At 37.3% G+C, this 27,909-nt stretch overlaps 2 protein-coding genes across 2 annotated transcripts in view; one reads left to right on the top strand and one right to left on the bottom strand.

Moving 5' to 3' along the window:
- The window catches only part of ANO3 (anoctamin 3), a 451,354-nt gene that overhangs the window by 140,159 nt on the left and 283,286 nt on the right, over positions 1-27,909 (top strand). Inside the window, exon 5 of the mRNA XM_057749054.1 lies at positions 11,193-11,215. Coding sequence (XP_057605037.1) covers positions 11,193-11,215 — 23 coding nt within the window. The remainder of the gene's footprint in view (positions 1-11,192; positions 11,216-27,909) is intronic.
- On the bottom strand, positions 20,520-23,361 carry LOC130860612 (serine/threonine-protein kinase TBK1-like). Its single transcript, XM_057749057.1, has 2 exons — positions 22,788-23,361; positions 20,520-22,588 (listed from the first exon to the last, which is right to left on the bottom strand). The coding sequence occupies exons 1-2, from the start codon at positions 23,344-23,346 to the stop codon at positions 21,099-21,101; spliced, it is 2,049 nt and encodes a 682-aa protein (XP_057605040.1). The 5' UTR covers positions 23,347-23,361; the 3' UTR covers positions 20,520-21,098.

The following is a 27,909-nucleotide window of genomic DNA, read 5'->3' as shown; positions in this document are numbered from 1 at the left end:
TTCACATGCTTGTCACAAGGCCAAGTTAACCTATGCTTCCGAATGGCTACAAATTGGTGGCTTCGAGGACCCCCCCTCCTTGGACTTCAGATGCCAGTCACAGCCCAGGTTGCTCCCTGTACTTTTGACCAACTGGCTATGAATCAGAGGTTCCCATGAGTCCCTCCTTCCTTGGGTTTAATCAGTTTTTTAGAGAGGCTCACAGAACCCTGAAAAACATTTTACTTACTAGATTACTGGTTTATTATAAAAGCTTATAACTCAGGAATAGCCAGATGGAAGAGATACATAGGGCAAGGTATGTGGGAAGGGGCACAGAGCTTCAATGCCCTCTCCAGGTGTGCCACTCTCACCAAATCTCCATGTATTTACCAACCCAGAAGCCCTCAGAACCCTGTCCTTTCAGGTTTTTACAGTGGCTACATTACACAGCTGTGATTCATTAAATCATTGGCCATTGGTGATTGAATTCAATCTCCAACCACTTTTCCTTCCCCAGATGTCAGGATATCAGGGAGTGGGACTGCCGTTCCAACCTTCTAATCACATGGTTGACTATCCTGGAAACTAAGCCCCCATGCACAGGTGCTTTCCATAAATCACCTAATTAACATAACAAGAGACACCTTTAGGCCTCCTACACTTGGGAAATCCCAAGAGTTTTAGGAGCTCTATGCCAGAAATGGAGATGAAAACCAAATATATATTTCTTATTATAAATCACAACACCACATCTATGTAATATATTAATTGAATAAGCTAGGGAACTTTTATTGGGGAAAAAACTTGCTAAGTACAACACACTGTGACAAACATCAATATATTGGGAATGGGGATGAGGATACAGAAATGAATTCAAAGGTTTGCTATCTACCTTCAAGGAACCAATTATCTAATGAGGGAGGCATACAGATAAAGGAATCACAGTTAATCATAAACATAAGAAGTTGTTAGTTGCTACCACTTATTAAATACTTACTATGAACGAGGACCTATGTCAGGGACTAACATAGAAATGCTAATTAACATGCACAAACTATGTTTTACAAGATTCCAAGGTTATTATTCCTATTTTGCAGAAGAAAAAAATGAAATCATAAATCTTAATCTCTCCAAGTCATTTTAGGCAGAGAATAAATTGAGCAAAATCCCAGAGGCAAAGAAGTAGAAGTCATGTTCAGGGAATTCTGGTGATTAGGCATGGTAGCAGGAAGAGCAGGGAGTGAGCAAAGAAAAAGATACAGCTTTTTAGGTTGGGTGGGCAAGATATTAGAAGAGTGTGTTACTTACCCAGGGCAAATGTAATTGGAAAATCTAGCCATTCTAAGTTCTTTCAAAGATGACAGCTCAGTCAGCTTGCATAACAGTGAATAGAATCTACCCACCTGCTTAGTTTCTAATGCAATTTACTGAAAGTTGTGTCTTCCTACACACTTCTTTATAACTAATTTGACCTATACCAGATAGTAGTTTTACAGCACCTGTAGTCAACATGAAAAGCTCTTTTTTCATGATAATTTTCTACTCTCTTTTGGTCTATTGAGTTTCTAAGCAATTTTTTTTTCTTGTTCTTTGTTCCCTGTTGCAAAACTTGTGCTCTTCTCTTGTGGGCTTGAAAAAAGTGTGTGGGTTGAGAAAAGGCAAATACAATGAATGTGAGTTTTGAGGTTGGTTTCAGGTGCTTCCACCAACTTTTTTCTTCAGTATAATGGAGGAACAACTACAGAGTCTTTTTAGGGTGTGAAAATGTAACACAGATTTGCAGGATCACATTCATATTATTATTATGTATTTTATTTAGTTTTATCTAGTAAAGCTAATCTACTGACATTGGATTGTGGTGAAGGAAAGTGCAACATTTATTGCAGGTGCCAAGCAAGGAGTGTAGGCAGCTAATGTTCAAAAGACCCAAACTCCCTGATGGGTTTCAGGGAAGGGTTTTTAAAGGTATGGCGAGGGAGAGAGTTGCAGGGTACATAATCAGCTTGTGCACAATTCTCTGATTGGTTGATGGTGAGGTAACAAGGTGGTGTCACAAGAGTTAGCATCATCAATCCTGAGGCTCCAGCCAGAGTCTAGGGGCTATATGCTTATGGTCATCATGCAGTTAACTTCTTCCATCTGGTGGGGGTTTTAGCATCTGTGAAACAACTCAGGAATGTGCATCAGATGCTGTTATTTATGTCCTTCAGGGAATATTCTGTGACTCTGCTATATGGCTGATCTATTATTTAAATTGTTACCAGTTCTCCTGGCCCAATTTCTATTTTTCCTTACTATATGTTCACATTCTTCTAATCATTAATTCTTAAGCCAGCCTTTTGTGACTCAGGGAGGCCTAGGAGACTAAAGGTCTTCTACAGACAAGAGGTGGGCGTGTGGAGGGGATGAATTGGGAGACTGGGATTGCCATATATACATTACTAATAAGAAAAAAAAATATCAAATTCTATACTTTAAATATATGCAGTTTATTGTATGTCAACTGTATCTCAATAAAATTTCTTGTAAAAAGAAAAAAAGAAACAAAAGGTGGGCAGAGGACATGGAGGGGTCTGTTCTGGGAAGGCCCCATAGGATCTTGCTCAGTTACATTTGCCTATAAATGTCTAATATAAGAGCTTACATATAAAAACATTTGTACCACTTGTTTTTATGACATGAATCTACATTATAAAATAATAACTTGGTAATATAAGTAAGTATTAATAAATTAATCAGCAAAAAAAACCCACTGTGTAAGCAATTTGATATATACTTGTACATTTTAATGTGAGACATTTAATGTAGGTTTATATAGTGAGGGTTTAATTTATATATGAACACATACATATCTACATATATGACAGCAGACTGCCCTAAAACCTTTAACTGTTAAAAGTTAACACTATACCAGCACATGATAGATAAAATCAGATAAATGCAAAATATACTTAGTGATCAAGTCCTTTTTGAAGTCCAATCATAAAGAGAAAAACCAAGGTTATTGGTTAACCTATTGATTGGTTATTGGTTAATTTAGTTAACCAATTAAATTGTCAGGGTTAAATGGAGTATAAATCACTCAAAAAGTAAATAGTTCAAACAAAAAAACATAAACCAGAGAGACAAACATTGGCAATACTTTTTAGAGAACTTTGCTTAGAAGAATTTACTCCGGCCTAAAAGATCCCCTTACCCCAAAACAAATCAAGATGGGTATATTGAGGTATCATAGCTTTGTGCTATTAACCTTTCAAGTCATATAACTCACTTGCTTGATTCTAGGCTTGACTGAAATCTTTGGATTAGAATTTATTTTCCAATGTGTGGTGTGAATGTGTGTGTTTTGTGAAATGCATGTGCAGGATATGTGATATGACTCCCAGTCCTCAAAGCAGTACTGTTTTCTATGACAGAATAATTTTATTAGTATCATATTGGTAGCATTTTATTCCAGGTTTATTCATATATCATTGACATATAGCATGTGTGTTTAAGGTGTACAATGTGACAATTTAATACACATGTATACTGCAAAATGATTATCAAAATAAGGTTAGTTGATACCTCCATCCCCTCACAAAATTACTGTGTGTTTGTGTGGTGATAAATTTTGAGATCTACTCTCTTAACAACTTTCAAGTATATATACAGTATTGATGATTATGGTCACTATGCTATACATTAGGTCCCTAGAACTTATTCATCTTATTGTTGGAAGTTTGTGGACTTTGACCAACATCTCCCCATTTCCTCTTTCCCTATGCCCTAGTAATCACTATTCTACTCTATGTTTCTAAGAATTGGCTTTTTTATATTCCACATGTAAGTGAGAACATACAGTATTTGTCTTTCGCTGTCTGACTCATTTCATTTAGAATGATGCCCTCAAGATCCATTCACAGTGTCACAAAAGGCAGGATTTCCTTCTATTTATGGCTGAATAATACTCCATTGTGTGTATGTGTATATATATGTGTATCACATATCACTTCTTCCATATCTATTCATCCATTGGTGAACACAGGTTATTTCCATGTCTTGACTATTATGAATAATGCTTCAGTGAACATAAAGTTGCAGATATCTCTTTGATCTCTTATTTTTATTTCCTTTGGATGTATAAGTAGAAGTGGAATTCTTGGATCATATGGTAGTTCTATTTTTAATTTTCTGAGGAACCTCCATACTGTTCACATAGTGGCTTTGCCAGTTTGCATTTCCACCCACAGTACACAAGGTTTGCTGTTCTCCACAGCCTCATCAACACTTGTTATTTCTTGTCTTTTTGATAATAACCATCCTGACAGGTGTGAGGTGATATCTCATTGTGGTTTTTATATGCATTACCCTGATGATTAGTGATGTCAAGGATCTTTTTGTGTACTTCTTGGCCATTTGTATGACTTCTATGGAAAAATGTAGTCAAGTCTTTTATTTTTTTTAAATAACTATGTATTTATTTATTGGCTGCATTGGGTTTGCATTGCTGCACATGGGCTTTCTCTAGCTGCTGTGAGGAGGGGCTACTCTTCATTGTGGTGCACAGCTCCTCATTGTAGTGGCTTCTCTTGTTGTGGAGCATGGACTCTAGGCACATGGGCTTCAATAGTTGTGGCACATGGGCTCAATAGTTGTGGCTCATGGGCTCTAGAGCACAGGCTCAATAGTTGTGGAGCATGGCATGTGGAATCTTCCCCGAGCAGGGTTTGAACTCATGTCCCCTGAATTGGCAGGCGGATTCTTAACCACTGTGCCACCTAGGAAGTCCTATTCATTTTTTAATCCATTTTTTTTTTTTGCTATTGAGTTATATGAGTTCCTTATATATTTTGAATTAACTCCTTATCATATAGATGATTTGCAGATATTTTCTCCCATTCGTAGGCTGCCTTTTTATTTTGCTAATTGTTTCTTTTCTGTACAGATGCTTTTTAGTTTGATGTAGTCCCACTTGTTTATTTTTGCTTTTATTGCTTTCACTTTTTGCAATTCTTGTCATATTCAAAAACCTGTTTTCAAGACCAATATCAAGGAGCTTTTTTCTTATTTTCCTTCTAGTAGTTTTACACTTAGAGGTTTTACATTTAAGTCTTTAATATATTTTGAGTTAGTCTCTGTGATTAGTATAAGATAGGGTTCAAATTTCACTCTTCCGCATGTGGTTATCTAGTATGCTCAACATTATATTTGTATTATTAATATATCCTGTGAACTTCGTTACCCTGACTCCACCTTAAAAAAGTTTCTGCTTCCTTCTGTTGAAGTCACATTTCTGAGACTACAACTGAAAATCAGTCTCTCATCACTGTAAGTAAAAGCCACCTTAGGATGCCTCTTGGCAACAGTAGACTAGCTTTTCTGTGATATAAAGTTTGCGGTTGTTTTCTTTCTTCACTGTTTAACATGACTCATTATTTTCCCTCTTTTTTTAAGAATTTTTATTGAGATACAGTTAAGAGACAATAAACAGCATATATTTAGAGTGTACAATTTGGTATCCCAATCTCCCAATTCATTCCCCCCCAACCCTCCCCGCGTTCCCCACTTGGTGTCCACATGTTTGTTCTTTACATCTGTGTCTCTGTTTCTGCCTTGCATTTCCTCTTTCACAGTTGTTAGCATTTGCCTTATGTATTGAGTTGCTGCTGTATTGGGTGCATATATATTTATAATTGTTATCTCCTCTTCTTGGATGGATCCCTTGATCTTTATGTAATGTCCTTTCTTGTCTCTTGTAACATTTTTTATTTTACAGTCTATTTTATCTGATATGAGTATCGCTACTCCAGCTTTCTTTTGATTTTCATTTGCATGGAATATCTTCTTCCATCCCCTCACTTTCAGTCTGTATGTGTCCCTAGGTCTGAAGTGGGTCTCTTGGAGACAGCATATTTATGGGTCTTGTTTTTGTATCCATTCAGCCAGTCTGTGTCTTTTGGTTGGTGCATTCTCGGGTCCTTTCTCTCTCTCTTTTCTCCTTCTGGGACCCCTATAATGCAAATGTTGGTGCGTTTAACATTGTCCCAGAGGTCTCTTAGGCTGTCTTCAGTTCTTTTCATTCTTTTTTCTTTATGCTTTTCTGCATCAGTGATTATCACCATTCTGTCTTCCAGGTCACTTATTTGTCCTTCTGCCTCAGTTAATCTGCTGTTGGTTACTTTGTGTGTATTTTTCATTTCAGTTATTGTGTTGTATATCTCTCTTTGTTTGGTCTTTAGTTCTTCTAGGTCTTTTGTAAAGTTTTCTTGCATCCTTTCGATCTTTGCACCCAGTCTTTTTTCAAAGTCCTGAATCATCTTCACCATCATTATTCTGAATTCTTTTTCTGGAAGGGTGCCTATCTCCTCTTCATTTTAGTTGTTTTGTCCTGTCCCTTCATCTGGTACAAAGTCCTCTGCTTTTTCTTTTTCTCTATCTTTCTGTGGCTGTGGTTTTCAGTTCCACAAGAGGAAACAATGCTGATACTGCTTGATTCTGCTGTCTGCCCTCTTGTGGAGGAAGCTATCTAGGAGGCTGACATGTGCTTCCTGATGGGAGGGACTGATGATGGGTGGGGCTGGGTGTGCGGAGCTCAGTAAAACTTTAATCTGCTTGTCTGCCAGTGGGTGGGGCTGTGTTCACACTCTGTTGGTTGTTTGGCCCGAGTCTACTTAGCACTGGAGCTTACAGGCTCTTTGGTGAGGCTAATGGCAGACTCTGGGAGGGCTCACGCCAATGAGAACTTCCCAGAACCCCTGCCACCAGTGTCCCTGTCTCCTCCATGAGCCACAGCTGCCCCCCACCTCCACAGGCAACCCTCCAACACCAGCAGGTAGGTGTGGTTCAGTCTCCTATGGGGTCACTGCTCCTTCCCGCTGGGTCCTGGTGAGCACACTTTTTTGTTTGCCTTCCTAGAGTGGAGTCTCTGTTTCCCCCAGTCCTGTGGAGGTCTGTCTCATTGTGGCTTCTCCTTTGTCCCTGGATGTGGGGTGTCTTTTTTGGTGAGTTCCAGTGTCTTTCTGTTGATGATTGTTCAGCAGTTAGTTGTAATTCCAGTGCTCTTGCAAGAGGGAGTGAGCGCACCTCCTCCTACTCCACCATCTTGATCCTGTAGTTTCTGGAACTGCAGGTCTGAGATCAAGTTACCAGCATGATTTGATTTCTGGTGGGAGCTCTCTTCCTGGCTTGTAAGGGACTGCCTTCTTGCTGTGTGTTTACCTGACCCTTCTCTGATGCCTGTGCATAGAGAGCTCCTCTGTTTTTTTTTTTTAATATGGAGTAGTATATAGAGGAAATTATCAGAAATTTCTACATACCCCAAGAAAGGTGGATTATGGAATGGAAATTAACAAGAAGAAACAGTGAACCAATGAGAATGCACATGAATAAAAACAGGCTGTTGTATAACATTAATGACAATAAGAATATTAGCAGGAACTGTTATTTATTGAGTTATTCAATGTACCAAGTACTGTGTAAGCCCTTTGTGTGGGATCATTGATTCCTCCCAGCAACTCTATGAGACCAAGACTACTATCAATTACAGATTAGGTAAATGAGGATTAGACATGTGAAGTAACGTGTTTGTGGTCTAGCTACTTCTGCCCTCATAGGGGCCTAAGCCAAGACATGAAACCAGGTCTGTCTTTTGAAGAGACTGAATATCTCTTCAACATTCACAGGTAGTGGTGTGACCCTAAAACTCAGTAACACACAAAATTTCCACCAACTGTGGAAATCAGAATTAAATGTATTGTTGGGAAGGCATATTGTTAGCTTGTCTTCAGACATATCCAAAGAGAAATAATTCTTATGTGATTAAATCATCAAAATCCTGTATGTAGGCAAATAAATTATAGAAGAGGATAAGGATAACTTAATAGGCAAGTCTAAGTTTATTTTTTTTAATTCCACAGATGTTCTTATTTTTACCAAAAGTGAATAACTGCACTTTTCACTTTTAGATTCACCTGTGATATTGATCTCAGAGAGGTGGCAACAGTGAGCAGTGGCTTGAAGCGAGATCTTAGTTCTCTGCCCAGTAATTGAACCTGGGTAGCCTGTATGAAAACCAGGAATCCTAGCCACTAGACCAGCAAGGGTTAGAGGCTAGAAGCAAATTTTCCCTGGCTCTTGCCTTTGAAAGCAAGTATGTTTCAAGGAGCCAAAAACTGTAAAAACAGGTGCAAAGTTTATTATTAGAGGCACAGCAAAACAAGTGGGAGAGCACACAGATAAACACTTTGTTTATTTAAGACAGAAGCAAGGCAGAGATACACACCTAGAGAGAAAGGGTGTGGGCGTCCTCACCAATGAGGAGGAGTGTGGTAAAGAGACAGTTAAATCATTTATATAGGGCAGTTCTTCTGGGTCTTTGTTTACATTTGGCCAATTACCTGGTTTCTTTTTCCACATCTGACCTGCCCTAGGACCCTCGCCAACACACATGCACAACTTTTTTCCAAGATGGATCCCAGCCCAGAGGCCTATGTGGAGCCTTGGCATCACCTATTCTGGGGTGGTGCCCCCTCCTTTTTGACCCCCAAGGAGTCTTTCTGCACAAGTGCCTCCCTTGCCCCAAGGATGCGAAATATGTGACCTCTTGATCTTTTACTCAAAGTTTAGTCCCTCTCTGTCCCTGCTATAACTTTTATCTTAAAGTGTCCACAGGCGGCAAAGTCCAGCTATTTACGCTGTTCCTGTTGTTATTTTCATCTCTAAGTGCAAACAGGAGGCTGGTTTTAAATATCTAGCCTAGAGCCCACCTGCCTCCTTCCTCAGGAAATGTAAACAAGAAGCTAGTTGTAAATGTCTAGACTGGAGCCCATCTATTTCCTGCCTCAGTTTTAAATGGCATGTCCTTTCTCTATCCTATCCTATGAAAATTTCAGGTAGGGTTTTTATACCAAAGAATTTCCATTTATAATGAAGAAATTGCCATCCAGAGGATAACCTGTCTCCTTGCTAGCAAGGCTTAGGCTTCCAAGCCTTCCCTGCTCCAGCACCATTTAGCCACAAACCAGAGCTATCAGAGAAAGAAGACCTTTTGCCTCCTCTCTGATGCCCGATGGAAACAATATTCTGTGCATTATACCTATTTTTGTATATTTCTTCGTGTCAAGTCAGGGTATTTACTAGTTTGTTTTTTCTTGGAGGTGAGGGTTAAGTTTTTATGTATTTGACTTTTTATGCTTTGTTTATTTTTAAATCACTTTAATGAGGTATGATTTACATACAAAAAGCTCTACTTAATGTTAACAATGTGATGAATTTGGAGATAAATATACACCCATGAAACCATCACTGCAATCAGTGGCATAGACATATCCAACACCTCCAAAATTACTCTCCTGCCCTATTCATTCATTCATTCATTCATTCATTCTTTCATGGTAAGTAGAATGTTTGTTACTAGGGGCTAGGAGAAGGGGAACATGCAGAAGTTCTGGTCAAAGGTTACAAAACTTCAGTTATGCAAGATGATTAAGTTCTGAAGATTAATGACATAGTTAATAATACTGTGTTATATACCAAAAATTTTGCTAACAAGGTAGATAGATTTATGTTGCATTTGTTTGTTTGTTTTAATCAATAGATTTTGTTACAATTCCATCCTTCCAGTTACTCTGACCAAACTCCTTATAGTCTTCTTGATACTTTTCTCACTCTCACTACTCCCCCCCCCCACACACATATGATTAGTTAATTCCTCCTGTGACTCTATCTTCAAAATGTATGCATAATTCAGTTGCTTCTTATTACCTTCACTGTTACCACTCTGGTCAAAAGTACCATCACGTTTCCCACTGGAAAATTGAAATACTTCCCAACTAGTGTCCATCATAGCCTTTACTCTCTCTCTGACCCCTCACCCACTTTCTCCTTGACAGAGCAGCTATGACAAATATTTTACAAACTGAATCAGATAAGGTCACTCCTCTGCTGAAACCGAAACCACCCCAAAGGCTTCCTATGTCCTATAGAGCTTACTTGAAATGACTTGCAACACCATCTACCACCCTCTGATTTCATCTCCTACTAATTTCCCCATAGGGCACAGGGATTCCTTATAGTTCTTCTTGCCTCTGGGCTGTTGTATTTATTGAGGCTTCTGTCTGGAACACTGTATTCCCCCAGATACGTGCATGGCTTGCTGCCGCACCTCCTTCAGGACTTTGATGAAACATCACTTCTTCAGTAGGGCCCTGAGTGGCCCTTCCATGGCCATCATATGCATACCTCACCCCCCACTCCATTGCACTTATTTTTCTTCACAACACTTATCTGATATGCTGTATTTTTTGTTGTTTTTCTGTTATTACTTGTCTTCTCCCATTAGATTGTACCCTACATTAGTGAAGGAAGTTTTGCTTTGTGTAATTTTTTGTTTTGATCCCTATCCTCAGTGCCTAGAACAGTGTCTGATAAATGATAGGTTCTCAAAAACATTGCTGATGAAATATACTACACAGTAATGTGTCTTTAAAATGTAGAACTGATGGAACTTTATGCAGTACTATATTAATTTCCCTGGGGTGAATTATAGCATCAATTTGAGCTCCTCAGAGCTCTCCTTTTGTTATATGCATCCTTCTGAAGATAGTCATTAGCCAAGTCCATGACTACTGTATACACATCCCGAGTGTGAGGCAGAGTACTAATTGCCTCCCACACTAAGGATTTATAGATCTTCCTGTCTTAATTAAAGCTGGATTAGTAACTGTGGGAGATACCCATGATTCTTTTGGGATGTTGATCCAGATTTCCCCCTTAATATATTCAAAGTTTCCCTCTTCTTTTAACACAGCTCTTATTCTCCTGGATATGGTATATGCTTAAATATAAAAGGAATATAATTTTCTTCCCCTTTCTTAGGAACATCTGTTTTAAAATAATTCCAAATTCTTGAGGGAGAATGTAATATAATTTTCGTTGTTCCAAACCAGAAGTTGTTGTTCCTATTTACCATTTGTTCCTAAATAACAGCCTAGAAAAGCCCAGTCTTAGCACCTATCCATTCTATTCTGTGAGTAAGAAGAGAAAGCTAGAAGATCTGTACAAAAATATGGGCAATAGAGTGATCTTCTTTTATTAGGACGTACTCACTCATTCATTTATCACAGCATTGTAGTGGTTCTTTTTGCAACAGACATTGAGCTAGGTGAGAAAGTACATGAAGAGAGACTGAAAAGAACATTGGATTCAGAATTAGAAGAACCAAGATTAAGTCAGAAAGGGGAATATAATAGCAGTGTGACTTTGGCAACTCAAATTTCTTTGAGTTTCATATTTTTTATTAAGAAAATGAAGGTGTTAATACATATTTTATAAACTTGGATTTTCTGAGCACCGGAAGAATTACTGATTACATTATAACAAAAAGTTTTGTTTTTATATCAAATTAAATATTATCATAAAACATGTCATAATATAATAAGAAGGGGGTCTATAAAAGAGACAGAAAGGGAGAATGACTGCCAGGGTTCTTTTCTCAACAAAAATTCAGCATGAGAAAAATATATAAATGTTTGTAGTAAAAAGCAACTATGTGGCATTGAAGTCAGGTACATGGGCTTTAGAGTCAGATTATCTGTGTTCACATCTTGGTCATGCGACTTTGACTATTTACGTAATCCCTTTGTTCTTTAATTACCTCATTTGTAAATTTGGTATAATAGTATTGGTCTCATATGGCTAGTGTGAGGATTGGCATAAGTGTTTAGCATACTAAGCTCCCGTTAAATATTTGCCATTGTTATTTTACTTATTAATGTTATTAATATTGTGTGGGCAGCACACAAAATTCCTGTTGCCAAAAGTGGATTTTCAGGAATGCCATGCAGAGATGTGAGGTGGTCCCTCAGTATGATAAAGGAGAATGGCAAATTGGCCGTCTTTCTCATCCCTCTTTTTCTCTTTTTTTGTCTTCTGTTTATTGATGTTTCCACTTTCCAAAGCTTAGGTTGTCCAGAGCCCTTGCTGCAAACTCATCTGGTGCTCAGAGATCTTGGCGCTTCCCTTTCTGGGACTACAGTGTGCAAGGAACAGGAAGCACAGGGAGTAAATTAAATAAGTGACAAACTGACCCAAGTCATATTAATAATGACTCTTTGGGTTTTTCCTCCATTTTCAACAAGAGGTGATCAGTGAATAAAATGAATAAAGAAGCAAGAAATACAGACTTTATCTGGGTATTCTGATGACCTCCCTAACCAAAAAGCATGCTCTATAAATATAGACCATCATCATCATCATCAAGCCATATAACATTTTATGATTATTATAGTTTAAAACCACGTTTACTTATTACTAGTTTTGATCCCAACAGCTTTATAGTTAAATAAATATTGTCATTTATATTTTACATGTAATCTTTCTGTCCTTTTCATAAATTTTAGGCAGGTCTGTAAGTATGTTACTAAAAAAAACAGCTGTAGATGATCACACTTACCTATGGTATTCAGATGGATGGTGAGCGATCCATCTAGTTATCTATCGGTCCAGGTATATTTAGTACTTATATATTTTTCCTATCTCCTTATGTGTCTTTCTCATCTCAGTCCATAAAGATCCACTTCAGTTGGGCAGAGTCCACTCTTTTTTTCTAATCTCCATCCTTTTTTCCCTTTTAAAATCTCCTTAGTTTTTCTAAGTCTCTGCTTTCCTTCTTGCTTCCATCACAATTCTGAAAACATTTGCTATAGGCCTCTTGAAGGAGGGTTACATGAAGCTCAAAAAACCATCTAAAATATTTCAGGGTCTTGGCAAGACCTGTGGGTGAGTTAGACAGGCAGTTCATAATATCACGGAGAGACTGATGAATGAAACTAAACCTCAATTTCAGGAGAAGTGTGATGAATTGCAGAGAGAATGAAAGAGAAGGCACTGACAGTTCCGTTCCACTTGACCCTTGACAAGTGGTAATGAAGTTTCAGTTTTAACATGTCTCCAGTTTTTCAAGAGAAGTTGCAAATGAGAGTATTTATCTAAGTATCTCAATTTAGAATATTGGCAATATTTTCAAATCCGTGAAAGATACTGTGCGAGTCTAATAAAAAGAGCCCAAGACCAGATTTGTTCTTTGTCTATAAACCTGAAGCCTCTGCTTTATACCCTTCAGAAGTTTGTGAGGTGAAAATGTAAAGAAAATGTAGCCCTGTTAATATCAACTGCCCTTCATCAAGTAACTGATGAGTTATGTCGACACAGTCTATCTCTATTCTGTTTGACTAAAGACCTCTCCTCTCCACTAGGGGCAAGGTTGAGAACAAAAAGGGTGAGTAAGGAATGCAATTACCTCCTGCTGCTCATGAATGAGCTATCTATGGCTCAAATATTTGCTCTAGATGGGGTCACCGTAGGTTCTAATTTGCCAAGGACAGTCCCTGTTTATACCTGCTGTCCCACCCAGTGTAATAATTAATAGTTCCTCTTTCATACTCAAAAGTATGCCAGTTAGGGAACTAAATTATGTGATAACATTAGTGCTAGTTAACACACGTCATAGCTATTGACAGACTAAAATCACTTGAATGTAGAGAGACAAGTACGTAATTGCTGGGTACTATATGAGATCAAACTAGACTTGCTTTGAGATCAAGTCTAAGCTCAAAGCCAGGTTAGCTGACTCTAAAATCAGAACTTTTTACATAATCCAGGCTGTTTTAAAGTTTTACATGAAGCTTTAGAGACCTATTTTACAGATAATGGAACTAAAGCTAAGAGAAATAAAATGTACTCAGGCACATCTCTTAGGAAGTAACAGAGCACAGATTTTAACTAAGATCTTTTGAGGCCAAGGCTGCATGCTTTCCTAGTTGTCTCCCTATTTGGAAACCGAAGACCAATCATTATACTATACATGACAATCACTACACTAAAGGTACAATTTGGTGATGCATCTGTTAAGGGAAATAGACTCATAGAATAGGGCTAATAATTGGGGAGAGAAAACTAACTGGCATAAAAGAATCAGAGAATAACTCATGATTCTATATAATTAAGTGCTGAATTATTTAGTAAAGATAAAGAAGTTCAGAAGAGACTCTGTGTAGGCTGGTATATTCAGGGAAGAAGTGGCACATCAACTACGCCTTGGAGAACTTGGATGATGAATAGCAGGTGGAGAACATTCCCACAAGAGAAAACAAAGAGAAGTATTTTTGGTTGTTTTTGTGAGGCAGATCAAGGAATACATTCTGACCCAAAAATGAGAGTTTGTGCTGGGAAATCAAGAGAAATCTGGTGGATAAATTAAGTTGGGCCAGATTATGAGAGTTTTTTTAATGTTTAATTTTGTTTTAGCCATACATATACATATATTTACATAAATGCATAAATGTGTATTCAAATGTATAGTCATACACATGCTTTAGAATGTATAGTCATTCTTCTTTGTCCCTTTTTTGCCTTCCTTCTCTACCTTTCTTCTTCTATCCAGCTGTGTTAACCCACCCACACCCACGTTAACAACCTAGTATGTAGCTTTGTATATATTTTAACCTTGTTTAAATAATCAGATAGATTTCATGGTAGGATAAATCATAATTTACCATGTTGCTGGGCCTGAATTTTGTTTCCAGTGTTTTTCCACCAAGATCAATGATGCAGTAAAGACCCTGATGTACAGGTCATTATTTATGGCTGCTGTGTTTGTATGGGATAGACTTTGATGAGGTGGGTTATTGGTTAAAATAGGCTCTCATATTCACAATTCCAAAGCAATGTATGAAGGAATGCTTTCCCCAACATCCCCTATAAAAATAGGTATCATGGCTCCTTTCTATTTTTGCTAATGTGAAGAGCTTAAAAATATACCTAGTTATTTTAACTTATATTTCCCTGACTGTCAGAGAAAATATTTTTCCCACTTTAAGTTATTTATGATTTTTTTAGATTATGATCTGAGAAAGTGGTCTATAATTACTCTCCTTTTTTATTTTTTCTGTCTCCCCATCCCTTTTAAATTTATCAATCATGGTTTCATCAGGGAAACAGAATGATCCATACTTTAAGTATTATGGAATAGAGATTTATTTTAGAAATTGGAATTTACTTAGCTAGAGGAGATTTCGAGAAAAAAGGATGTTGGAGGATTGGATAAAAGCCACTAGCCAGCCCTTCTGTAGCACTGGTGTGGCAGACAGTCAGGGAATCTGCAGTTAGACGGTGATGGAGCACAGGTGAAGCAGCCCATTGAACAATTATTTCCTCTTTATCTGCTGGTGGCATGGCTTTTCTATAGGTAAAAAGAGCTGGATATGGTGCCAGGAAGAACAAGGGCTAGCTAGAACCTGTGTGCACCTCTATGTCATTCTCTCATTGCTTGTAAACACAATGACCTTCAGAGTGCTGCCGCTTCCCTTCTGTTTTCCTAGTCATGCACAAATTTCTCTCTTGATTAGCTTTAACCTGGAACCATACAGGGAAGGCAATTCTGAAAAACACAGTTGTACCTTAGTGAGGTTAACACAAAAGGTGATATGACAGTTGGTACACAAAATATAATGTATGTTCTTGTAAACTTCTGTTAAATGAAATGTTCATTGACTGTAGTAAGTCATCTAGATCGCTCTGTTTTACTTTGGTCTACTATATTGTTTAAATTTTTAGAGCAGTGTACAATGCCTTCCATTACAATTACAAATTTATTAATTTCTTGATTGTCTAATAGTTTTCTTTTTGTATTAAAATCTATACAACCTAAATGAAAAAGAATTTGAAAAACAATAGATACATGTATATGTGGTATATGTATAACTGAATCACTTTGCTATACACCTGAAACACAACACAACATTGTTCATCAACAATACTCCAATATAAAATACAAAGTTAAATGAATATCAAAAAAATAAAAATATATATTAAAGAAACAAAAGCTGTACAGTTTGATACATAAAATATATGACATCTTATTTATAAATTATAGCTTTATCTTTACATAATATGCCTCTTTAACATTTTAGTCATTCTAATGTGAAATTCCATATTGACTGATATTAATATTGCTAGATTTGCTTACTTTTTTATTTGTGTTTACCTGGAATCACTTTGACCACCTCTTTATTACTTTGCCTTAAATATTTTTATTTTTATTTTTTAGAAAGTTCATATCTTGCCTTTAATCCAATACATCTGTTTTTTAATGGGAAAAATGAGTCTGTTTATATTTGGAATATTGGCTGATATATTTGATTTTAATCATTTCATTTTGCTTTGAACCTATTATTTATGTCCGTTGTTGAGTACATATTTTCCTTTTCCTTATTTTTCCTGGATTGAGCAAGGTACAACATATCTCATTTGTTTTCTCCTTGAACAATTTACTGTTCTTTACCCATTCATTAAATACTACTTTCATTTTCCATGTTCTCATAATCAGATGCTTTAAACCAAATTATTTTGTCTATTAAGATACATGCTTCTATTTGCTTCTTGTTTTATCCCCTCCTCAATAAAAGAAGGTCTTAAGATTGTTTTTACTTTTCACTTTTCCTTTCTCCTTTTCCCTTCCTCATTAGACTTCTGTAACATTTTTACTTCCTCCTCTCTAGATTTATTGAAAGAATTGATAACTAACTAGAATTTATTTTATAGAGTTTCATTTCTTTTAAATATATTTTAATAGGTCTTATATTAAGTATCCCTGGAAAGGATATTATTATTCACTTGAATATAATTAGATAGATAAGTATATATAGACATGATATTACTGTATTTTATTTTTCTTTTATCTTGAGATATCTATTCTGATTCATCACTGAGACTGAATCAGAAGATATTCATTTTTTCATTCACTCATTTTTTTTTGTAGTAGAGTCTTTCCTTAAGTGTTTAAACAAAGAAATTGTGTAAGTTATATATTCCTCAAATTACTGCAAATCCTTAAATGTCTTCCTATACTTGAGAATAAATTATATCTTGCCTAGGTATGTGGTTTTGGTATGAAGTCATTTCACCGTCAGTCTGAAGAAACTATTCTAGCTTCCAGCATTGTAGATTAGAAAGTCTAATGGCAGTCTATTTGCTGTTTTCCTTACTCAATATTTTAGTGATTCCTAGTGACAAAATCTAATTTGAGGATTGGAAAATATAGTTACTAGCGTTAACAAGCAAGTTTTCCTGAAAGTGACCACATGCAAATTCTTGTTTTTGTTATATAAATGTAACACTATAATTTTTTTCCAAATGTTCAACCACTGTTTTATGATAAAACACCGCAAACTTGGAAGACTTGGAACTTCAAACATATAAGGCTTATATAACTATTTCCTATCTATTCTTAAAGTAATTACAAAGATGTACTGTTTCTTCTTCTAGAAAGCTTTCAAAGACTAAAATTATATATCCCTACTGAATTTGGTACATAGATTCCATTATATATTTGTTAAGTGTACTGAAAATAAAATATGTAATTTTCTCCTATGACTTGTAGAAATTATACAAAGGGAGGAAGAAGACCTTTATTTACTATAAAGTGTGATTTACTGAATGTTTTCAAGGTGTAACACTGTAATGTGATGAAGAGACAAAGAGTTTTCCAAGATAAAAGTTATAGGATGAAAAAAATATTGAGTTATAATGTGATCAACTATTCAGTTGATGCTGAAATAGATACTTTTGATTTATTTAATGAATACAAAGGCTAAAAATTGACACATTGATTATTGATACATAAATAGTTTCAAGTAACCGATATTCATTTTTAAAGTAAATTCAACATTGTCTCATTAGTTAAATAATTAATATTTTTTTCATCCTATAACTTTTGTTTTGGCAAACTCTTTGTCTCTTCGTCACATTACAGTGTTTAATTTCAGATCTCACTTAAGTTCAAGTTGCACAAAGCTTCTATTTGTAGATTTACATCAATGGGGATTTTCTGTACTATTTCCACTGTTTTCCTTCAGAGGGATAAACCTGTTCAAGCCAACCATATGGATTATATTTCTGAAGTCAGAGCACATGAAATTCTCTTCCAGCCAACAAGAATCCTGGAATATGAAGAGCAGAACAGACCTTAGGGAGTATCTAATCCATCAACCTTATTATAGATGAGACACCTTGGGCCAAGAAGGCAAAGCAATTTTCACACTGTTAGCATGCCAATTTACACACCAGGGTAAGGGTGTAGACTCTAGATTCCCAAAGCAGTGACCTCCTTCCACATTTTTCTGCTAGGTTATATAGGGGGTCTCCATAGCCGATTTCTGATTTTTTTTTCAATTTCAAATCTGTACTATTATTGGATTAAAATGGTATAATGACTTTTTATATATAGATTATTTTAAAATACTTGTTATTTTGTATTTCATTTTTACATTTTTTTTTCTAACATAAGTAATACATATTTGATGATTAAAGTGACTGTATAACTTACTAAGACGGCACTTTCTTTAAAATTTGAGGCTATTACACTGTGACAGAAGACAACATAGAACATAAGGTCACTTTAGGAATAAATGGAGAATAAGATTAAAATGTCAGTTAGTAAAATGCAAAAACATTCAGTTCAGTCATATCTCTTCCATGTAGGCTTCATTGTATTTTGAGTTTTACCATTATAGATGTATTTATGAATATATAATTTTTGCCAAAGCTGACCTCACACTTCAATATTATTTTGCAGTCTGCTTTTATTAATAAAAAAAAAAAGTATCAGGAACATTTTTCCAGTAAATAAATATTCATGCACACTATGTTTTTTGTTTGTTTGTTTGTTTTTGCTCTGTTGGGTCTTTGTTGCTGCGCGGGCTTTCTCTAGTTGTGGCGAGCTGGGGCTACTTTTAGTTGTAGTGCGTGGGCTTCCCAGTGTGGTGACTTCTTTTGTTGCAGAGCACGGGCTCTAGGGTGCACGGGCTTCAGTAGTTGTGGTGCGTGGGCTCAGTAGTTGTGGCGCGTGGGCTCAGTAGTTGTGGCTCATGGACTTTAGAGCACAGGCTCAGTAGTTGTGGCGCATGGGCTTAGTTGCTCCATGGCATGTGGGATCTTCCTAGAGCTGTGAAGGGCTCAAGCCTGTGTTCCCTGCATTAGCAGGCAGATTCTTAACCACTGCACCACCAGGGAAGTCTGCATGCTATGGTTTTAAATAGTTTCTTAGTATTACATTGTTAATATCTTTGAACAAATGACAAGCCAGCAGATATATTCCTTGCTCAACAGGACTGGTAATGTTCAAATAGAGACCACAGTTTGTTCACAACCAGTCATCCCAGCTTCTCAGAGGTCAAGCATATACTATCTTTGAAAAGTAAGTTGGTAATTACAAAATCTACCTCCATTTCTAGCTTCCTACTGGCAGACACCCGACAACCAACAACAGCACAGGCCTGCACAAGTCAGGCAGAGGCATCAAGCTATTGGAAGAGATTCTTGCCACACCCAGAATCAGTACCACCACACCTAGAACACCAGCTGAGTATCAGCTGTGCTCCAAAGCCTGGAAATTCACCCAAATGTAGTAGAGTAGTTGATATGACCAGAGTATCAGTTTAAGAGCTTACAAAGATGAGCAGACATAGAAAATAAATCAATAATTATTACATTTTTAGATTTTCAACACAACAAAAACAGTCTTTATAAAATTATCTGCCTGGAATAAATAAAATTACAAAAGAAGGCAAATCCATAGTCTTGTATGCAAACCTTGAAAGGTAATTAAGGACTTAAACTTGAATATCTTGTTATTAGATTCTTTGACAAATAATAAACAGCAGTCAGATATCAGAGAAATCTCTTTATTCTGCAAATGTGTATTAAATCAGCTTTTATGTGTCAGATCATCTTTTAGGCAATGTGAGAAATTACAAAAATGAGTCAATACATACAAAGTCTTTCTTAAATTATTTCTTTTGAGCCAGAAGAAAAGTATGTGCCTACTTTCAAAAGCTTATATATATGATGCATGGTAGAAACATGCCAAAAATGCCATGAAATGATGTTAGGCATATTCTGTAGGAATTATTCTGTAGGAATTAAATTCACATCTAACTGGCTTTATAGTGGATGGATAAAGGAAGTCTTCATCCTGAAAATGGCATTGTTCTGTGGTCTTGAAGGATGGGTAGGGGCTGAAAAAACTTTTGAGTCAGGTAAGAGTTTTAGGGTGATAATTCCAAGTGGAGCAAACAGCAGCAGGAAAAGCAGAGAGGCCTATGAGGAAGAAATCTATTGTAGGATCAAAAGAGTTTATAAAGGAGAGCCTTAGAAACAAGACTGGAAAGTGGTGAAAGCAGATCATGGAGCTCCTTGAATGGTAGCACAGTGAACATGGACTTGATTCTATAAGTACTTGAAGAGGTAATTGTAAGTTTTTCAACAGGGACATACAATACAAACCATGATTTAATCTGTCATCACTTACTTTGTCCTACACATCTGCTTTCTCTTGATGTTGTCTTCTTTTTTTTTTTTTTTTACATTAAAATTGAGAAATTTATTGATATTTCTTCATGAAGTAGTAAGCAGAATTAAAGTAAAGAAGAAATATACAGCTTAAAACAGTTGAAATGATCCTAAATTTTTTACGACAATTATACATTGATGGTCGAAATAAAAATGAATAGTTTTAACAATTAATTCACTTTAAAATTTTTGCTCAATAATTTACCTGAAATTAAAAAGATAACGAGGATAATGCCACTTTATCCTTCTCAGAAAAACTGTGATCCTAGTGAAACAGTGGTTCGGTTCTGCTCCTCACTCACAAAAGCTACCTCTCCATTCTATCACTTAAAAACATGTCAACAATCAGCCTTTACTGATTTGTGAGGATGCCAACTTCGGTTCCACTTAAAAATGTTTCCAGTAGGCAATCAGAGATACATGACTTTTGTTGGCCTTCCTCAGAAGAGTCGAGGATCAGTATCTCAATGTACTGGTCATGGCTTTCTTCTCAGTGCTCACTGAGGTCAAATGTCCTCATATAATTATAAATGTTAAAAGGTAAAATTACATCTTAACAGCAGCCAAAAATGTATATATTTTTTATGTATTTACAGTACTGTACATATTTACACGACCACATCAAACAGTGAAACTAGAAACAAAAGACCACCTCTAGAGGCATTCCTTTAACGCCCCAGAATGACTTTCTTGTGCAAATTGAAACGTGCCTCACACTTCTTACAAAGCTAAAGACAATCAACATTGCGAAGGCCACCATCCATGGTTAAAGAGCCAAACCTTTCTAAAATATGATTATTTTCAGCAAGTTCTTTAACTACCCCTTCCATTTCTTCCTTTAATTTCTTCATACCAAGAGTCATTTCTACTAATGTGTTAGAACATGGATAAATTGGGGTCATGGTATGTTTGAGTCCACTGGAGGCTGCAAACATTTTCTGTGGCAAAGTTTCTTGTAACTCATTAGTATAGTCTTGATACTTTGATACTTCTTCTTCAATATCAAAACACTGATTAGTTAGGGATAATAACTGTTTCCTAAGATGAAGCATCTTTCTCATCCACTCTTCTGACTTATCCAAAAAAGCCTCATACTTCTTAACACATTCATCTGTAAAGTGGGTCATGGCTTTTGTTGCATGATAATACAGTTTTTGCTTATCAAATTTGTGGATTTGTTCTTCATTATAAGGTAGTCTACGTTCTGCTTTGTCTTTTTTGAACTGATAGTAAATCTCTGTGATGCAATTTAACAGGACTTGTAGCTTTTCTACATGTCTATCTTTTGGATGAGTGCCTTCTTGATGCGTCCATGTATCTGCCAGCAATCCACCTGGAGATAATTTGCTTTCAATATCCTGAAGACTGGTTTCTATTGTTCCCTGAGAACTGGAAAGTCTCAACAGTTTGGTGTGTATGTCTGAAATTTCACCTAACTCTGCTGCTTCTAGATTGATCTTCATCAACTTTTCATATACTTTCACAGTTTTTTCAATGTTTCTGATGCAGAAATCCAATGTGATCACAACTTCTGTCTTTTTGTGAACAGTTTCATTGTAATCATCTTTAACTAATTCTATCAACCATCGTATCCCCTTCCGCATTAACTCCTGATAAAGCAGCAAGGTACTGGCAGTTCTACAGGCATAGCACACAACTCCTGTTATTGCCTTAGCCATGCTGGCATCCCCATCTAAATCATAACGTGGATGTACTTTGGGGAGGGAAATTTTTTCATATATCAACCCTACGGTATTCAGAGGTTCCCGGCTTACTACAAAGATGGGATTTTCCTCAATAGTTTTAGGGAAATGCTGTGCCAGTCTTCCAGGTTCTAGAACTAAACATCGTCCTTCATATATAAGCTCTTGATTTGAAGAAATAATCTTGGTTTGTTTATACACCAGTTCATGAAATACAGTAGCAGTATTATAGTCATGAATATAAATTTTATGAGCTGTCATTTGTTGTAGTGAAAAAACATGAATTATCATCCGGTGAAGTATATCACTTGTTTCTGCAAAAAACTGGTCAAAACCCCAACACTTTTCCTGATCTGCCTCAAGGATGTTTGCTAGAACAGGGGTAAGGAGAACTTGAAGACCCCGAGAAAGACTACAAGAAATAGGCATGTCTCCACTCCAGTCAATTGGTCCATTTTCTGCTTTCTGTACTCCAGATATCGCACCAGAAGGCTTTCCAGTAATTATTTTATACAATTATCTACTAGACGAAACTTTGTGATTGATGTTCACAGGATCCACAAAATAATCAAAATACTTTGAATCTGACTGACTGAAGCAGAATAGTGGCTGTACGATTACTTAACATATGCCATAATTAATTCTCATTTGGGCTCTCAGAGTGCCATATAACAGCATCTTGATGTTCACAAGAAAAATATTAATTTTTCCATATCACTTCCTTATTCCTACGTGGCCCCTCAAACGGTCTAAATGGCAGTGATCCGGTAGCTGCATGGTAAAATGTTACCCCAATGCTCCAAAGATCAACAGTTGCTCCATATTTCTTCTGATGATCTTTTCTCAGCACTGCTCTCTCATACATATCAGGATGCAAATATTCTTCTGTACCATACAGAGAAACAAACTGCTCATCATCTTCTAATTCTCTAGCTGCACCAAAATCTGTGAGTTTGTACACAGACTGTCCGTCTTCCCCTATTACACGCATGATATTTCCTGGCTTGATATCACGGTGGACTATGCCATTTTCTCGGAGATGATTCATTCCACCCACCACATCTCGCAAAACAATTAAAAATTCAGACTCTGGTAGTCCATAGGCATTAGATGGTTCTTCTAAAACAGTATATAAACTTCCACATGGACAAAATTCCATAATAAGTACTTTATGTCTCGTTGTTGTCTTATGTCTTCCACGAAAGACATTTGCAGTAGCTCCTTGGCCTAAAATATCAGATAAAAGCCACAGATGATTAGAAGTGCTCTGCATCTCGGCGTGGTCAGGCAATCCTCTTGCGCGCTCGGTCTCCGCCGCGCCACCGCCAGCTGGCTCCCGCGGCCTCCTGGCGCCTCAGGCCACTTCCGGCTTCGCGAGCCCTGGCCGGGGGCCACGTGACCGACGGCCGGCGCGTGGGTGCGCTTGCGCACGCGCGGCAGCCCGGCCTGGGTCTCGGCTTCGGTTGCCCGGGCTGGCCCCTCGGCCGGCTCCCGAGCCTATGTGGCGAGGGCCCGGGAGGCTGGGAGGCGTCTCGAGTCCGACGCCATCCACACCCTCTGCCTGTACCCCGTTCCTCTGAGCATGAAGCAGAGAGCGCTGCGCAGTGAGCGCCAGAACTCAGATTCCTACAGCTCCATGTTGTCTTCTTAAGCAAATCATTTTGTGTAACTGTCTCTTAAAAATGCTTGTGATAAGACCTTATCAGGCTGGATTCAGAGAAGGTGGAGGTTGCTGATTTTCCTCCATTGCTTTCTTTTAGTCACATCCATCCATCAAGAATGTTACTCCTGAATGCCTCTCTGAACATATAGTCTGGATTTTTAGCAGGACTAACCTACTTAATTCTGTTGTTATATAGTCACATGTGAGCAGGAACCATTGGCTTTTGGGGAAGCAATTGTTAAATTGCACTCCACCCTTCCATTTTTCACAGTATATGGTTTTTAGAAGAGCTTTTTTTTGTGCCTTTAATAGAGTATGGAGAGCAACTAGAACCATAAAAGTAATTTATGTGTGTGTGTATATCTATATTATTTTAAAATAGTTTATATATTTTACATGTGATTCCAGACTCAAAGAGGTAGCAACGAAACTCTATATTTTCCTGTGATAGAGCACAATATGGGGAAATACAGTTGGCTGAGCTGCGTGTCACATTTCAGAATTCAGAGGAATAAAAAGCCTCTCAGTTATGTAAATAACAGAGTCCCTTACCTCTCTGGGAGGCGACAGTTAGCATGGGGCCTGATAAATTAATTACTTAAGGAGGGCAGGAGACAGGTGGTGAGCTGTGGGAGGGCAAATGCAACAGAAAACTCAACAAGGAAAAAAAAAAAAAAAAAGCCAGGTTCCAAGATTGAAAAAGAAAGAAAACTTGGAGTTGTAGAAAGATAGATATGGAGGGATTTTAAAGATATATGTATTTAATCAATACAAAATCAATATTATATAATTTGTAGAAAGTGTAAAGATGATAAACATATATGGAGGTATTAAAAAAAAAACTACCCTAATCCCAGCTTGCAAAATTAATTATCCTGGACATTTTAGTATGTTTCTTTCCAGTCTTTTTTCTCCCCCTGTTTTGCAAATGTAGTCCAGCTCATACTACGTATGTTAATCATGCCCCCTCACTGAAAATTACATAAAATAAATATTTCTCATCTTTAAAATTTGAAGAAAGTAACTTGCTCAAGAGCAGTCATCTAGCAAGTAAAGAAGTCAAGATTTAAACCCAAGCAGGCCAACTCTGGCTCTGAACCTCTGTGCTCTATATTCTGCTTACACTGCTATAGTGGACATGGATCAGTCATTCCAATATTCTTATACTCATGATAGTTCCCAGAAATGTATTATCTCCCTTCCTTCCTCTTTTTCTTGCTTTCTTCCTTTTGTTCTTTCATTCATTCATTCATGTGCCCAGGTGTTAAGCACTGTGATTGGCTCTGGGGATACAAATTTAAATGACACATTCCCCATTCACAATGAGCTGCCCTATCTAGAGGGAAGGCAGACATATAAACAAATAATTTCAAGATGTGCATGTATTTTCTCTCAGAAAATTTTGGAATCATTTTACTCAACATATTTTCTACTCTGCATTAAACTGCAAGAAATTTTTAAAATTTTGAAGAAAGAAGTTGAAACCAAAAATAGTAAGAAAAACCAAGTCAGCAGTCAGTTTAGTTTTCCCTAATGAGGCTATTTAATATTCATTCTTAAACTTTCTGTGATAGAGAGGTCAGTATAAAATATTTCCTTTTATCAAACCATAGATTTATTTCTCAGGAAAATCTGTGTTCAAACCACTTTCTGCACTCCTCACATCCAAAACACACAAACTCTCTTTGTACACCACACACACACACACACACACACACACACACACACACACACACACACACACACACACACACACAGAGAGAGAGAGAGAGAGAGAGAGAGCCTTTCCTTCTCTTTGCATTGCTTTTCCTGTAAAGCAGATGGTGCTAGAAATTTCCTAGGCCCCTCACAAAGCTGTTCCTCTAGCAACCTTCCTTAAAAGACTGATTTCAAAACAAGCAAACATGTTCTTTGAGTCCCTCGCTAGTCAATCTGTCAGTCCAACCTAAAATGTTTCTAAATAAAAGTAATCAACTTTATGAGAAGATAATTTAATCATAGCTGCACTGCAGAGGTTTGGGTGAAAGAGTGTTAGAAATAATGCCAGGCTACTTTTTTTGGGAAAAAATAATGAGGTTAAATTCTTTCTAATGAGGTTCAAATTCTTAGTCATCCCAAACTCCAGTGCACACATTCTTGCCTCTCGCTGGGCTGTGGTTGGAGAAAATCACACATCAGCAGAAAACAGAGGTTCTAGGAAATTGAAGATGTTACCTGTATCTGGAGTATAGGTAGAGTAGAACCAGAGGCTTTTAATTCCTTCAGCTCTTCCTCCTGATCATGAATTGAATTAATGCTCACATTTCAAAAATATTTCTGATTCAAATCCCAGTGATTTACAAGGATTTGAAAAGGAAGGTCAGCTCCATAGGCATCATAATTATAATAATAGTACCTAATATTTTGGGGGTTTAGTTTCCTGCCATAAACTGCCTTAAATACATTATCTAGTCTTCACCTATGGGTTGGGTTGTATCAGACTGACCTATGAGTTGAGTTGTATTAGAATTTTAACGAAGTGAGCAAATATAACAAAAACATCCTCAGGCAAGTGATTTCTTGCTCTGGGTTTCATCTCTAAAAGGACCCTTTGTAGAGGTCACCTCTGAGGTTTGTTCCAAATCTTCAGTTGGAGATAGACTCACATTGAGCTCATTATTCTAACCAAGTATTTCTTCAGTGTCTGCATCCTGAGCTCTTACTGAATGCTCAACATTTTCCTTCTGTAGGACCCTCCTTCATTAAAGAAGGCTGCACATCCTTGCTATGCCTCCCACTGAGAGTGAAATCTAATTTCTCCCTTTTTGCTTCAGATGACTTCAGGCCCAGTCACTGAAAACTCAGGAGAGACTCTGAGTCACAACCACCAAGCTGAGCCTAGCCAACCCATAAAATAACATGAGAGATAATAATAAATTGCAGTTCTAAGTCTCTAGTTTCAGAGTGGTTTGTTATGCAACCATATATAACTAGAACATCTGCTTGTGCAAAGCTGCATTCCCTTTACTGTCCTTGTATCGTGAACCACAGGTGAAATCAAAGAGCATATGCTAGTAGCTCAGCCTATTTAAGGACCGAAAATTTTGAAATGTATGCATGCTTCTCTTTTTTTATCTACCTTTATTTGGATCTTTCACCTGATTCTGAGTTGATCTCATAAAACTTCAAAACTCAGGAAATGATAGACTCTTTTGCTGTGTGTCTGTTCTGTGTGTGTGTTCTGTAATCTTCCAGGAAGAACTTGAGAAGTTTGAATCAGGAAGCATTGATAAGAGGAAAAGAGACTGTACTGAAAAATGTGTTGAGCAGGCCCCTAATTCCTATTTTGGCCACCGTGGGCTTCTGAAAGTGACTTGACTTCACATCTTTAGGTATCAGGTGCCTTCCTTTCTCTCTCAAGTAAGGTGTTAGTTTACATGATCTTGAGAATTCTTTGTTGTGCTAGGCTTCAGTTTCTTTTATAATACTAATATAATAATAGTCTAGCCCTTTGTAGGGCTTTTATGGGGATTAAATTAAGTAGTATGGATAGTGTTTTTTCAGCACCTGTTACTTAGTAGGTGATAAATGGTCCAGGGTCCGGGGTCACTATCATATATGATTCAGTCCCAATACCTGAAATACAAGAGGAGTCTACGGCCATATCACCCTGAACGCGCCCGATCTCGTCTGAAATACAAGAGGAGAACTCAAGTGTACTGTGCAAGACATTTAATATTGTTTACCTAATAAAACCATTATACTGTATAAGTGGAGGTTATCCATATTTTCCATATTCAAGTTTAAGAGGAAAACCAAAAACGTCTCTGCATCTGCCACTGCATTGCTCTCAGAGCAGAAACCAGCTTTGCTCTTCTATAAGTGCTGGTGTTACAGACCAACTTTTAGGAAATCAATATCTGTGCCTGGGTATAATAACCAGCCTCAAAACTTGAAAACGAGGGAATTATTAGCGGTTCTAGAGATATGCTCGGATTTATATACAGTCCCTAGGAAAAGTTCTCCCCTCCCACGACCAGCAGACCCCGCATAACGCCCACCCACACTGCGGCACTGGACACTCTGGGGATGCGGGGCTATTCCGCGAGTAGCCGCTAAGGGGAGCCGGACGCTGGACCGCCCTAGCCGTTGCCATGACAATGGTAGGCGCGCAGCCTTGGGAGAGAAGTGCAG

The sequence above is a fragment of the Hippopotamus amphibius genome, chromosome 9 (assembly GCF_030028045.1).
Source record: "Hippopotamus amphibius kiboko isolate mHipAmp2 chromosome 9, mHipAmp2.hap2, whole genome shotgun sequence".
Lineage (NCBI taxonomy): Eukaryota > Metazoa > Chordata > Mammalia > Artiodactyla > Hippopotamidae > Hippopotamus > Hippopotamus amphibius.
Note: the sequence above shows the minus strand (reverse complement) of the source record. Positions and strands in the feature narration are given on the sequence as shown.